This window comes from Acomys russatus, chromosome 9 (genome assembly GCF_903995435.1).
Source record: "Acomys russatus chromosome 9, mAcoRus1.1, whole genome shotgun sequence".
Lineage (NCBI taxonomy): Eukaryota > Metazoa > Chordata > Mammalia > Rodentia > Muridae > Acomys > Acomys russatus.
In genome coordinates, this window is record NC_067145.1 from 48,746,265 (window position 1) to 48,761,151 (window position 14,887).

A 14,887-nucleotide genomic window follows, 5' to 3' on the forward strand; every position below is an offset into this window, starting at 1 on the left:
AGGGAGTAGCATCCTGTGACCATGACCACGACCTGTGATCAGTCCAAAGAGAAAAGAGCACTGTCAGTGTGCTGTGTCTTGAGAAATAAGTCTCAAAATGAAATACAGAGTCTTAGCTGCCATGCGGGTTCTGGGAAAGGACAAAGAAATTGGGAGTGGCCATGGTTCATACACATTTACCTAAGGGTCTGGGTCTGCTCAGCCTTCAGTAGTGAAGCCACTTTCTTCACTTTGCAAAGCATCACTGAACCACTAGCCAATTCCCTGTCTCTAAAAACAGACATGTCAGTAGATGATAGATGTTTAAATAAGATAGTTACATGGTCTACTCTTTATTGTTCCCCAGAAACATTTCCAGTTCCATAGAAGAAGAAAGAATGGAAGAAGAGAAGAAGAGAAGAAGAAGAAGAAGAAGAAGAAGAAGAAGAAGAAGAAAAAGAAAGAGAAGAAGAAACAACTCACCAAACAGAAATATAAACACATTCCAATATTATTGAAAATTCTGATTTTTAAGGAAAATACAATTTAGCCTTAAAGGAAACCATTGGCCCAAATTTAGACTCAGTTTATTTTTAGAGGGCACAGATTTGTCATCATATTTTTAAAGCTATCATTCACTCTCGAGGAAAAAAAACCATCTTAGTAAAAAATGAGTTGTGTGTGTTCATCTGTAAGTATGTGTATTAATATTGGTACACACTTGCCATAGTGTACAGAGAACAGGTTTTAGGAATTGGTTCTCCCCTTCCACTTTGCTTTGAGTTCAGTATCACTTGTCACTTTGAGTTCAGTATCACTTGCCTGTCACTCTAGGCTAGATGGCCCATGAAAGCTAAACCAGCTCTCCTGTCTCTGTCTCTCATCTTGGTGCATCAGGGCTGGGATTACAGATGCACGCCAACAGATCTCGCTTTTTCTGTGCGATTTGGGACCCAACTCAGGTTATCAGGCTTATGTGGCAAGTGCTTTTTACACAGAGTCAACTCCTTGGCCCTGCTTAGCAATTCTAAAATTACTTTATGGTATGTTGTCTGGAAAACAATTTTGATTATCAACAAGTCAGTGATAAGGAAAAGGGAAGAAGGAGGAACCCAAAAAAGGTTCCCTCCATAGCTCTTATGTCCGACTATCCTTGGGATGACCTCTGAGTGGCTAGGTCTCTGTTTTCAATCAGGGAACACTAGTGATAAGCCTGCAAAGTGTGTGTCCTTCCGAGAGCCGGCTGTGTTCAAGCCCCTCGGAACACAACTGCACCAGTACCAAGATCACGCTAGGCCAGAGGTCATAGAGTCAGAAGCTCACATCTCAAAGTTTAATTTAGCAGAGGCTTGTGTAACCTTGAACCAGAAACATAGTCATCCACCAGGGCTGTTCCAACTAAATTAGCATCCATGAATGAAAGCTTAATGACAAAATCCGAACCTGGGCGTTGAAACATGAACACAGATAGTGTTTGGTCTTTCTTGTTTACGACCTCTGCCCCAGGGTGGCCTGTACAAAAGAGTTCCTGTTCAGTTTAGGTTAGTCTCCCCAAAACAGAAAGCCGAGGCTCTCCGTGTTAAGCCTTCTCCCCTCTTTGAAAATTATCAAAGGACAGAAGTGAGGAGCAACTTAAATAAAAACACACCGCTCTTGGATAAAAGACCTGTGCTTCTGTTCTTTCTCAGAGCCAGGTCTCTCTGACTTCTTTCGTCAGCGGTCTTCAGAGTCTGGCCACAGCCCGCAGCTTAGCAACACAACCGAAAGCTCTGAGTCTCAGGACTCAGACCCGCAGAGTCAGAAGGATGAAGCTAGTACCACCCCCCACCCCCGTGTTCTATCTAGTTACCTCTCCTAGTTGTTCCTGGTGTACACTGAGTCCCTGTGCACAAAAGCCCAAAGTGTCTAAGCAAGCACAAAAGACAGCTGCAGAGGTCCACTTCATTTTGAAATCAAAGCAAAGTGGTTTTAAAAGATTATGTTTGGGTTGGGGCATGACGAAGATCGTCAACCAACTGGTGAGTAAGAGGTGGGAGATATGTAACTGAGTATCATGAGTCACAGTTAGAACAAAATAACCTTTTCCCTTGTCAAGGTCTGTCATTAAAAAAACTAAGAAAAATAGTGGGCACCCATGTTCCAAGGGACAAAATGAGTAAAGGTTGGGTTGTTTTCTATCTTAATAATTTTCTATGTTAGTGGTAATGTTCCTTGTTCGTAAATTCCCCTACTGCTATCCCACTTAAAGTGACTTCAAACTTTGTACTGCAAACATATAATTCATCAGTAAGATTTTACACACACACACACACACACACACACACACACACACACACACACACACACACGGCCTGTTATATAATCTGTGAGAGCTGAGTCATTATTTTCCTGCTTGACTCTTTGTTACCTTGTTGATTCGTGAACTTTGCCTTTTGTTTCCAATTCTTCTTGCCTAGAATAGATGTGTGCCGACCTTTTCTGGAGGACAGATAGATATGCTGCTGTGTCTATTGGGCTTCCCAAGTTATTTATTCATAGGCACTGATGAAGCAAGCCTTGATTTTTGCAGGTGACCATGTTGTATTAGCTTGTAAGGAAAGACTGCACAGAAGGTAATTGAAACCACTACATTAGAACAAGCCTTTATTACATTTCTATTATTCTATTTGCTTATGGTTTAAAAATCACATAGAAAACAAATGTATTATTAACATTTAAAGAGACCACAAAAATGTCTGCTTCAAATAAAACAAATAAACATTCTTCTGTAGGGAAATAATATTTTTGCAGCTGACTAGAATTCAGGGATTTCTAACACTAAACATTGTTGTGGTCCATCACAGTGTCAAGAACAAAATAAGCATTTTGATGCAAGATAGACTAACTTTTAAATATTTCTGAAAAAAATTAAAATACAGAATTAATAAGTTAAGATAACAGACATATTCTGTGCCTAAAATAAAAATACCAAATTTAGTGATCAGCATAGAGAACATAGAAGAAACAGCTATGACAAGATGAATTCATTTTGGGAGGCATTAGAGATTCTTAACTTATATTTTAATATTCTGTTCATATACAGCTAAGAGCAAAAGAGAAAACCAGCCTAGGACCAATCCAACGTTCTGCAGGAGGAACGTCATCCAGGGTCGCTGTGTTTGAACATGAGTCATTTCGGGAAGCTAAAAAAAGAACAAAAAACCAGAATAAGCTCCAGATATATTCGACTGCTGAGAAAAGCTTGGTGGGAAAGCATGGGTGAGTCTGTTATTTGGAACTTAATAACCTTCAAAATTCCCTAAACAGTTACCCAATGTTTAGTACCTATTCTTGCCATGAGTTTGAGAAGTAAGCTAAATGGAGCCACTTGCTGGTCATTAGAAGAACTCTTAAATGTCACGGCTGTCAGCAGAAGCCGACTTTTCCTTTGTTTTTCAAATATGTTTAAATGTGATGTAGATAAGACATGAAAGGTGCAATTTCCAGTAGGCTTATGAAACAACTACATGTACTAGCTCTTGCGAAGCCCTCATGAGTATTTCCTGTCAAAGAGAAGACCTTTGACAGGCTCCCCATGACCTTTAGAACAACAAAGGAATCATTTCCTAGGACTGTATTTTATTCACAAAGAGACAAGAGGAAATAATTTCCTTTCTATCAAATGTCATAGCACCATTTCGGAAGAAAGGTGCATCTGGGCTTCTGTAGGAAGAGCCCAGTGTTGACCCATATATTAGTTCAAATTTCTTAGCCTGATAGGGTCAAAGAGAATGTCATGGCATGACTGTTTCCTCTGGAATGTGTAGAGACTCAGGTCAGTGTGGTCTGGAGATCTAACTTAATGTTGGCATTGTTGACAGCCACAGCTGGGATGCTCAGCTGTGTCCTTGGTTTCCACTAGATGGCAGCTATACTAGATGTCATGGGCACCCCCAGTCCCTTGTGATGACAACCAGAAATAGATAACTATTTTCTGGTATCTTGGTACTTAGTTTATATCCTGAGTATATTAAAAGTTATGTGTGTGGCAGACAGTATTTATTTTTAGGAGCTTACATTTGGTGATATTTTTAAAGAATTAACAACGTGAACTGAGCTTACCCAATATCTTTTTAATGTCAATAATTTAAAGCCATTTCATAATTTTAATTAACAACTTACTTATATTTATTTATAATAAAGAATAAGAGTGAGATATAAGAAGAGGGCAGAAGATGCAGGACAAAGAGCCTAAACCACCATGTTTTCTGCTGGTACACTAGCTTCTCTTTAAAAAAAAAAAAAAAGTATAATTTATTCAGATTACATCCCAATTGTTATCCCCTAACTTCTATCTTCCTGTTCCCACTCCCCCTCCTTCTGCCCTATTTCCCTCCACTAGATTCTGACAGAAGGGGACCTCCTCCCCACAATATGAATACAGTCTGTGAAGTCTTATCAGGACGGCCTGTATCCCCTTCCTCTGTTTGTCTGCTGGGCCTCCCCATCAAGGGGAAGTAACCAAATTGATAGTTACTTCCCTGAATAGGCAACATAATTATACTGCAATTATATCACCTGTGCTCATTTAATGGCTCATTTAATTTTGTATAAACTTATTTCCAAATACTGAGCTGAGACTCCCTCTCTTTCTCAGTTTGCAGCTAAGATAATTAATATTTATTGAATGTGGCTGAATTAATGGCATGCTCCAGCCATAGTGGCATGTGCCTGTAGCCCTAGCACTTGGAGGTGGAGAAAGTAGAATCAGAAGCCATCTTCAACTGTATGGAAAGTTTATGGGCAGCTTGGGATACGTGAGAGTCTGTCTCAAAAACTAAGTCACAAAAATTTAAACAACTGTTTAATTTGTTACTGTACTTATTAACCTAAGCCTATAGAACTGCATATAGAACTGACAGAGAGACACTCACCTGTTTGTAAGAACCATAGAACCTCACCTAGGCAGAAAATTATTAACCCTCTATTCTACACAGATGGCATCAGGCTCAAGAACACCACAAATATTTGATGATCCAAGAACAACATTCACACAGAATATACTTTGAGCACACCTAAGCTACAAAAGCTGGTGTATATTCTATTTGTTTTTCATATAATTCCATTCTCCCCCACCCCTCTCTTATGTTTCTTGCATCTCCTTTATTCCTCATAATCCTGCAAGAGATAAAACAAATAGCTCCTATCAGTTATGTGGAAAGCATGTGTCTGGGAAGATAATAGCCCATCCACAGCTAGACAGATATGATACCAGATCCAGGGCCAGAGCCATAACAGCTCACTCAGGAGCTCAAAAGCCAACTCTATCTGAAATTCATCCTTGCTTGTTATGCAAATACCTTCTTATATCACTAGAAAAAGTGGAAAATAACATTGTTAAAAGGTGTTTACTAGATAGAAAACTGTCACTCCATGTAAAGAAAATTATAAAAATACAGGACAGAACACAAATCTGGTGGCATCTGTGCTACAAAGACACCATGCAGCTAGTTCTACGTTTCTGAGACACACAATGTGAATTAAAAATCTACAAAGACAGACTGCCTTACCCAGCAGATGTGAACAAACAATGAAAATTATACTTTAAAAACTTTTATGAATTTGTAACCCTATATGGAAGTTTTAACTTTAATAGGGGGACCTGTCTGAGTGTCCTCTGTCCATGCTAAAACAGTTTGGTGACAGAATACAGCAGATTTGCTTTTGAGACAACATTTGTCCCTTTAAGCAAGTCCATGGGAAGACATAGAAGTCACAGACATGTACAAAACACCAGAGACTATTATGGAGAGACTTTTTAAGAGAGATAAATATAAAATGACAAAGGGCAAGCCACATCTGATTAGCTCTTCTCAACTCTAAGAACCCATTCCTAATCTTTCCGAATTCAGTAACTTTTCAAAGAAATAATGGGAATTAATTTTCAAGGGCATATATTTTCCCCTATTTTGAAAATTCTTAGCAAGAATTTAAGGCTTTAAGAAAAGTCTCCTTGAATTCCAAGGAATTAGAACTGAAATATTGTACATTTTATTTTATTTTTTATTTGTCTTTTGTGTTTGTTTGGTTTTGGTTTTTTGCTTGGTTTTGTTTTTGTTTATCTGAGACGAGGTTTCTCTGTGTAGCCTTGGCTGTCCTGGACTTGTTTTGTAGACTACACTGGCCTTGAACTCACACAGATCTGCCTGCCTCTGCCTCCCTGAGTTCTGGGATTAAAGGTTTCTAAAAATGTGCCCAGGTACTGTACTTAAAAAAAAAAAAAAAAAAACAACACACACACATGCAAACATACACACAGACACACAAGCATACACACAAAACACACACACACACACAAAGAGAACTCAAGAGTAAACACAAGAGCTCCAAAGCATTCACTCTATAAATGTGTGAATGAACTGACAGAGGGTTCTCTCTATATATAGATATATATGAAATGGTATATGAAACATATTTCACATCCTTAGCTTTCGTAGAAATACAGATTGGAGCTATACTGCATTATCTATTGATTTATTTTGGAGATAGTGTTTAGTTTATGCTGAAAAGAATGGCTAACATAAAAAAAAACAATAGAGGGGGTGGGGATATGATTCAGTGGATAAAGTTTTGTCATACAAGTGTAAGGACCACAGTTTGGATTCCTGAACTTCCATAAAACTAGATAGGTGTAGCTGCTGCCTGTAATCTCAGTGCTCAAGAAACAAAGACAGGGGATTCTAACTCTGCCCATGTGGAAACCGGCATTGCTATTGAGTGCCTTTACCCTCTCAGCTATTGTGCCCACCTCTGTTTTGTTTCAGTTGTGTTCAGTAAACTAAATGAAAACTGCTACAATGCAACTATACTACCCCAGGATATGCACTCTAAGGGATCTAAGTCAGCATGCCACCAAGATAGGTACGCCCTCATGGTTGTTGCAGCACTACTCACAACTGCCAACATGTAGATCCTCCCTAGAGGCCCATCAACAATAAATGGACAAAGAGAATGTGGAGCATATACATTTGCTGAGGCAATGAGTAAAATAAAATTATATCATTGGGATGAAATGGATGGAAGAGAAGTTCACCATGTCAAGCAAAATAAGCCAGACTCGATAGTGTATGTTTTCTATCAGATTTGGAATCCAGAGGAAAAACTACTTGGGGAACAAAGGAGACCAACATAGAATGGACAAAGCAAGGTAATAGGAGGAAGTGAGAAAAGCACAACGATGTGTGTGTGTGTGTGTGTGTGTGTGTGTGTGTGTGTGTGTGTGTGTGTGTCTTATGCTACTGAAAGGGAACGAGGAAATCACTGTCAGAGCTTTCTGTCCTCTAGCTTATTGAAGGAGCATAGAACTTGTTTCTGTCTCTTCATATGTACAAATCAGACCAAATGAAACAGACAAACAAATCCCAAAGCATCAAGTCTTACTGGAGCTACAGCTGGTGTGCTGAGTGGATCGGCTTATGGGGCAGCCTGGATCAGGTCTCCGGACCTCCACAGGTAAACTTCCTGAAGGCCTGTGTGGATAAACTTAAACGTTTTAAACTCCGGAAGGGGTCCTCGACCTTTTGTGAGTTTTACATGTAGGAGTCCTAAAGGTCCTCAGAGTGAAAGACATGGAGGAAAAAAAATCTCTTGCTTCTGGCAGGGGTAAAGGCAATGTAGTTACTGTCAAATAAGCCAGGTTTTCTACTCTTTCTAATGAGGACTGCCCATGGGGATTGGCTAAGCAAAGTCTAAGGTAATCGGTTTTCCTTGACCTTTAATATCCTACACCTTGCAGATAGGGCCCACCTAACTAATTACCTGGAGCCATTCTGTTCTACGTGGGGAGGAGGGATGACAAGCATGTATGAAACATCACAAGCACAGACGAGGACCGCAGACTTAACAGGGACTTATCAACATCTAAGGATGCTGGCACAAACCTAGCACCCAAGATGCTGGAGAAAATGGATCATGAATTTGAAGGAGGCCTGAACCAACAATATTCATGTATCAAGATCTCACTTCAAAAAAGAAAACAAAGCCAAAACAACGGTAGGCAAAATGGTGAATAGGGGATGGCAAGTCTGATGACCAGAGTTTAGGTCCCCAAGACCTACCTGTGGCAGGATAAAACTGACTCCTCAATGTTGTCTTCTGACCTCCATGTGGACAGTGGGGTATGTACCCAGAAAATTAACACTAATAATAAAAAATTCAAAAATAATAAAATATTCAACCCGAATATAGAACTTCCTCTCATCTTGCTTCACCATTACTAAAGGCCAGTTTAACTCAATGTTTTTCAGTATATTAGGCCCAACTCTGAACAAAGCAAAATTAGTTCATAATAAATGAAAAGAATAGAGAGAGAGCAGGAATTTTGGAATTTCTAGACCAGAAAATTTTAAACATTGCAATCAACAAGTTAAGGAATTAAATGAAAACAACAAACAATAATAAATGGGTAAGCAGAGAGGTGGAAATTCAAAGATGAAACCATAAGACATATACTAGAGATAAAATACTGTAGCTGAAAAGAATGTGATTGGTGAGCTCAATAGTGGACCAGCCACAGCCATAGAAAGGAGGTCTGAGCTCAAGAAAAACACACAAGAAAACTTCAACAAAAGCAGACAGCAGGAAGACCAGGATGACACAGGCTATCTGAGAAATTTGAAAACTACAAAAGGTATATGAACCATGGTGAAGAGAAAGGAAAGAATTCAATCTCTGAAAGAGTTGTAACCAATAATTTTCCAAAAGGAATGTCAAGAGACTAATTATACAGAAAATTCAGAGACTACCAAGCAGTAAAAATGTCCAAAATTTCTATATCTAGATAAATAATTTTCAAACTTTAGACAGTCTTGCAAGAAACCACACTACCTTACTTTAAACAAATGTAAATGGCAGCCATAGAGAAAGTCTGGAGAGGCCAGAAACAAAAGGGTGGAGTGAAACACTCAAATAGTAAAGAAATAATACACAAACAGAATTCTACATATTATATAAAATTATCATTCAAAAGTGAAGGAGGAGACTGCTGACATTGGCTCAGGGGGTAAAGGGCTTGCTGAGCAAGTGTGGGAGCCTGAATTCAGATTCACAGCCCTCACATTTAAGAAGAAAGCCAGGTGTGGTGGTTCCGATCTGTGACTCCAGTGCAAGGGGATGAGACAGGCAGTATATCCAAAAAAATGAGCCCCAGGTTCAGTGAGAGACCTTGCTTTAAGAAACTATAAAAATGTAGGTTGTGCTGAGGGTTTGGACATGGAGCTCACAGGGGACAGGGTGGAGCTAACCATCACTGAGCTTCCTAGGGGTGTCCAGCAGGCAAGGGATTGGTGTTTTTTTTTTTTTTTTCCAGAAAACTGAGAACACCTCTACCTCAAGACCCAGCTATACCACTGCTGGCCATATACCCAAAAGATGCTCCACCATACAAACACACTTGCTCAACTATGTTCCTAGCAGCTTTATTTATAATAGCCAGAAACTGGAAACAACATAGATGTCCCTCAACTGAAGAATGGATAAAGAAACTGTGGTACATTTACATAATGGAACATTATTAAAAACAAAGACATGATGCCATTTGCAGGCAAATGGATGGAACTAGAAAATATTATCCCGGGTGAGGTAACCCAGACCCAGAAAGACAAACATAGCGTGTACTCACTATAGGTGGACATTAGCCATAAAGTTCAAGGTAGCCATCCTACAGCCCACAGACCCATAGAAGGTAAGTAACAAGGAGTGTACAAGGGAGGATGCTTGAGGCTCACTCAGAAGGGGAAATAAAATAGACATCTGAAGTAGATGAAGGTAAGGAACTGGGTGGGAGAGTGGGTGTGGAGGGAAACAGGGGTAGGGATCAGGTGTGGGGAGGCTGGGAACTCAATGGGCATGTATCTCTGAGACAGGAAGGCTCCTAGGAGTCTATGGTGAGGACTCTACACCTCCTGTAACCTACAAAAATCAACTAACCTGATCCTCTAGGGCCTCACAGAGACTGTATACCTACATATAAGTATATGATTAAAGAATGAGTGAGTGAAGTTAAATAGCTTTTATTCTTGTTATTTCATTACTACCACAACAATAGAGAGGTTTTTATAAAGTAGACATGAAATTGTTGTAAATTTATATTGCAACTCAAAGACAAGTACTAATATAGAAGGATAATAAGGGATGGAGGGATGGCTCAGTGGTTAAGGAGCACAAGCTGTTCTTCTGGAGAATCTGGGCGTGATTCCCAGCACCCACATGGCAGCTCACAACTACCAGTAACACAATTCCTTGGCATCTATCCCTCTTCCCTCCTCTGTGAGCACTGGGTATACATATAGTGCACAAACATGCCTGTAGACAAAACACCCATACACATAAAATCTTTTAAAATGTCATCAAGCAACAGCATAAAATGCTAATACAAATGTGCCAGTACTCCCCATAAGGGCAGTGGTCTGAGCTGCCAATCAAAAGACATCCGAGTGGCTCAAAAAGCAAGACTCAATGATAGACTGTCTACAAGAAGCACAGCTTTGGCACTTCTTGGTTACAAAGGCAGGCATGACAAGGATTCACCTTACCAATTCTACTAAATTGCTACAGCAGCTGTATTAACTCTGGACAGAGAAAGCTTCAAAACCAGAAAAGCTATCAGGAGGAAAAGGACCATTCCATATGATAAAAGGCAGTACTCCAGGAAGACATAAAATCTTCAGTGAATGAATACACCTAAACACAGCATCAGTACATGTGAGGCAAAAACTATTAGACCCAAACAGAGCAACATATTAATATATAATTTTATTTTGGCTTTCTTATATTAGTTATTTATTTGTGTGAGGGGTTCATATGCCACCGCGTGTGTGGAGGTCAGAGGACAACAGGCAGGAATTGGTTTTCTCCTATCATGTGCGTCCTGAGGTTTGAGCTCAGGTTTTCAGGAGTGAAAGTAGACCTTTATCCTCTGAGTCACCCACCTCACCTGTTCTAATGTACTATTTTAACTGAAGACTTTAACTCCTCTCTGTGAGAAAGACATTGAATTCAGAAGCAACATCAATCAACTGAATATAACTGACATTCATAGGCTTCTCCATGCGGGGAGACGAGATCACAAAGTCTTTTATAGTCACATAGACTATTCTGCAAGACAAACCATTTCAAGTCATAAGACACATGTTGGCAAACTTTAAAGAATACAAGCCATGTTAATCTGCTCATGCAATTAAACTAGATATGTATAACAAAGAGACTTCAAAAAACAAAAACCCAAAAGGCTAGAGGTAAAATCCACTTCTAAATAACAGACCTTAAGTTAATGAACAAACCTTAGGAATAGCTAAAATTTTTAAGTAAGAAAAAGTGAAATAAATTTTATCACAATTTATGGGATAAAGAAAAGCAGTAAGGAGAAATTCACTGTATTGAATATAGATATTATATAACAGGAACGTTTAATATTCTAAACTTTGATCTTAGTAAACTATGAAAAGAGAAACTTAAATCCAAAGTAATCAGAACAAAAGAAATGTTAGATTAAACAAATTAAAGACATTTAATGAAATTAGATAACAATAAATGAAAGCTAACATTTATAGCAAGAGACAAAAGACCCAAAATACCAGCTCAGTATTGAAAAACAAGAGCAAAGTTGGAAAGTTATTACCCAGCATCAAGGCTTTGCACTGGCAAAGCAATAGATAAGTTGATACTCTGTAAAAGTCAGAAATAGACCCAGCTCAACAAATGATTCTGAAGCAATGCAGCCAAAGGTAAAATATTAAGAACTTACAGCATTCTCAAAAATTATTCTGAAAAAGATCACATATCTAATGTAAACTCTAAGGACACAATGAAACTTTAGTTGGCCTTGTATACACACATGAAGGGGCATTTGTGGGGGGATATATGGGGAGGCACATGTGGAAGGGTCACATGTGTGTATAAGTATACTCACCTATGTGTGAGTGTGCAGAGATGTCAGGTTGATGTCAATGTTGAGTGTCTTATTCTATCACTTTGTATCGTATGTTTTGAGACAGTGTCTCTCACTAAACTGGAGCTAGCAAGTCCTAGGGATACCCTTTTTTCTGTGCCACACCACCACCAGACATTGCTGGGATTACAGGTGTATGCCACACCTCCCATATTTTACAAGGTTGCTAGGAGCCCAACACTTTACTAACTGAGTCTTCTCCCCAGTCCCAGTTAACCACTTTTTAGATAAAATTATCTTGATCCATTTTCTGTCACCAAGCAAAACTCTCAATCACCATAGATGGAGAAAACAAGATACTCCAAGAAAATTTTAAACAATATTGATCCACAAGTCCAGGCCTACAGAAAATACTAGAAGGAAAACTCCAATCCAAGGAGGCTAACTACATCTAAGAAAATTTAAAATAAATAAGTCCACACCAGCAAAAACAAAGGAAGGGAAGCACACAGAAAAACACACACACTAAGAACACCAAAATCAAAATAAATATATCTCAACATCAATGGACTCAATTCCTCAATAAAAAGACACAGGCTAATAGACTGGATACAAAAACATGATTAATAACTCTGCTGCATGCAGAAAACATACCTCAGTAACAATGATAGACATTACTTCAGAGTAAAGGCTGGAAAAAGGGTTTTGAAACAAAAAGACCCAAGGAGCAAGTTGGCGTAGCCATTCTAATTTATAATAACATAGACTTTCAAGCAAAATTAATCAAAAGAGATGGGGAAAACACTTCATACTCATAAAAGGAAAACTCTACCAAGATGACATCTGAATTCTGTACATCTATGCCCCAAATGCAAGGACACACACATTTGTAAAAGAAAGCTTAAATCACATATCAAACCCCACACATTAATAGTAGGAGACTCATTCTATGAGGCCACAGTCACCCTGGTACCTAAACCACACAAAGAGGGAGAACTTCAGTCCACTCTCCCTTATGAACAATAACACAAAACTATGCAATAAAACACCAGCCAACCAAATCCAAGAACATATCAAAAACATCATCCACCAAGATCAAGTAGGCTTTATCCCAGGCATGAAGGGATGGTTCAACATCCATCAATGTAATCCACCATATAAATGAACTGAAAGAAAAAAACCACATGATCATCTCATTAGATGCAGAAAAAGCCTTTGTCAAAAATCCAACACCCCTTCATGTTAAAAGTCTTGAAGAGATCAGGGAAACGAGGCCTACACAAGCACCATAAAGGTAATATATAGCAAGCCTATAGCCAACATAAAACTAAATGGAGAGAAACTTAAAGCAACTCCACTAAAATCAGGGACAAGACAAGGCTGCTCACTCTCTCCATATCTATTCAATATAGTACTTGAAGTTCTAGCAAGAGCAATACAACAACTGAAGTAGATCAAGGGGAAACAAACTGGAAAGGAAGAAGTCAAAGTATTGCTACTTATGGATGATATGATAGTATACAAAAGTAACCCCCAAAAATTTACCAGGTAACTCCTACAGCTGATAAACACCTTCAGCAAAGTAGCTGAATACAAAATTAACTCAAAAACATAAGTAGCCCTCCTGTGTACAAAAGACAAATGGGCTAAGAAATTAGGGAAATAACACTCTTCACAATAGCCATAAATAATATAAAATACATTGGTGCAACTACCCACACAAGTGAAAGATCTATATGGCAAGAACTTCAAGTCTCTGAAGAAAGAAGTTGAAGAAGATATCAAAAGGTGGAAAGATCTCCCATGCTCATGGAACAGTAGGATTAACATAGTAAAAATAGCTATCTTACCAAAAACAATCTACAGACTCAATGCAATTTCCATTGAAACTCCCACACAATTCTTTACAGATCTGGGAAGAACAATCCCCAACTTTGTATGTAAAAAACATAACCAAGATAGCTAAAACAATTCTGTGCAATAAAAGAACTTCTGGAGGTATCACCATTCCTGATTTCAAACTGTACTACAAAACATTAGTAATAAAAACTGCAAGGTATTGGCATAAAAACAGACAAGTTGATCAATGAAATCAAATTTAAGACACAGAAATAAGCCCACATACCTATGGACCCCTGATTTTTGACAACAAAGCCAAAACCATAACAGAAAAAAAGACAGCATCTGCAACAAATGGTGCTGATCTATATGTAGATCTGGTGATCTCTATATGTAGAACAATCCAAATAGACCCATATTTATCACCGTGAACATAACTAAGATTCAAGTGGGTCAAAAACCTCAATATAAAACCAGATACACTAAATCTAATAGAAGAAAAAATGGGGGATAGCCTTTAATATATTAATATAGGAGACAACTTTCTGAACAGAACACCAACAGCTCAGGCACTAAGATCAACAATTAATAAATGGTACCTCATGAAACTGAAAAGTTTCTGTAAGGCAAAGGACACTGGCAATAGGACAAAACGGGAGCCTACAGACTGGGAAAAGATCTTCACTAGCCATACATCTGACAGAGGGCTAATAACCAAAATATATAAAGAACCCAAGAAATTAAACACCAACAAATAAAATAATCCAACTGAAAAAGTGGGGCACAGAGCTAAACAGAAAATTCTCAACAGAAGAATCTCAAAATGGCTGAGAAGCACTTAAAGAAATATTCGGTGTCATTAGTCATCAGGGAACTGCATATCAAAACAATTCTGAGATTCCATCTTACGCTTGTCAGAATGTCTAAGATCAAAAAGTCAAGTGATAGCACATGATGGGGAGATTGTGGAACAAGGGGAACACCCCTCCAGTGCTGGTGGGAGTTCAAACCTGTACAGCCACTTTGGAAATCAATCTGGAGATTTCTCAGAAAATTAGGAGTAGCTCTACCTCAAGACCCAGCTATACCACTCCTAGACATATACCCAAACAGCGGGGGGCGGGGGGAGGGAGGACTGGAAGA

The 14,887-nt window shown here is 38.7% G+C and overlaps 1 protein-coding gene across 1 annotated transcript in view; it reads right to left on the reverse strand.

Annotated features, from left to right (window-relative positions):
* Nucleotides 1-2,608: 2,608 nt before the first annotated feature.
* The window catches only part of Slc39a12 (solute carrier family 39 member 12), a 91,671-nt gene continuing 79,392 nt past the window's right edge, over nucleotides 2,609-14,887 (reverse strand). The window contains exon 13 of the mRNA XM_051151296.1: nucleotides 2,609-3,161. Coding sequence (XP_051007253.1) covers nucleotides 3,033-3,161 — 129 coding nt within the window. The 3' untranslated portion in view covers nucleotides 2,609-3,032. The remainder of the gene's footprint in view (nucleotides 3,162-14,887) is intronic.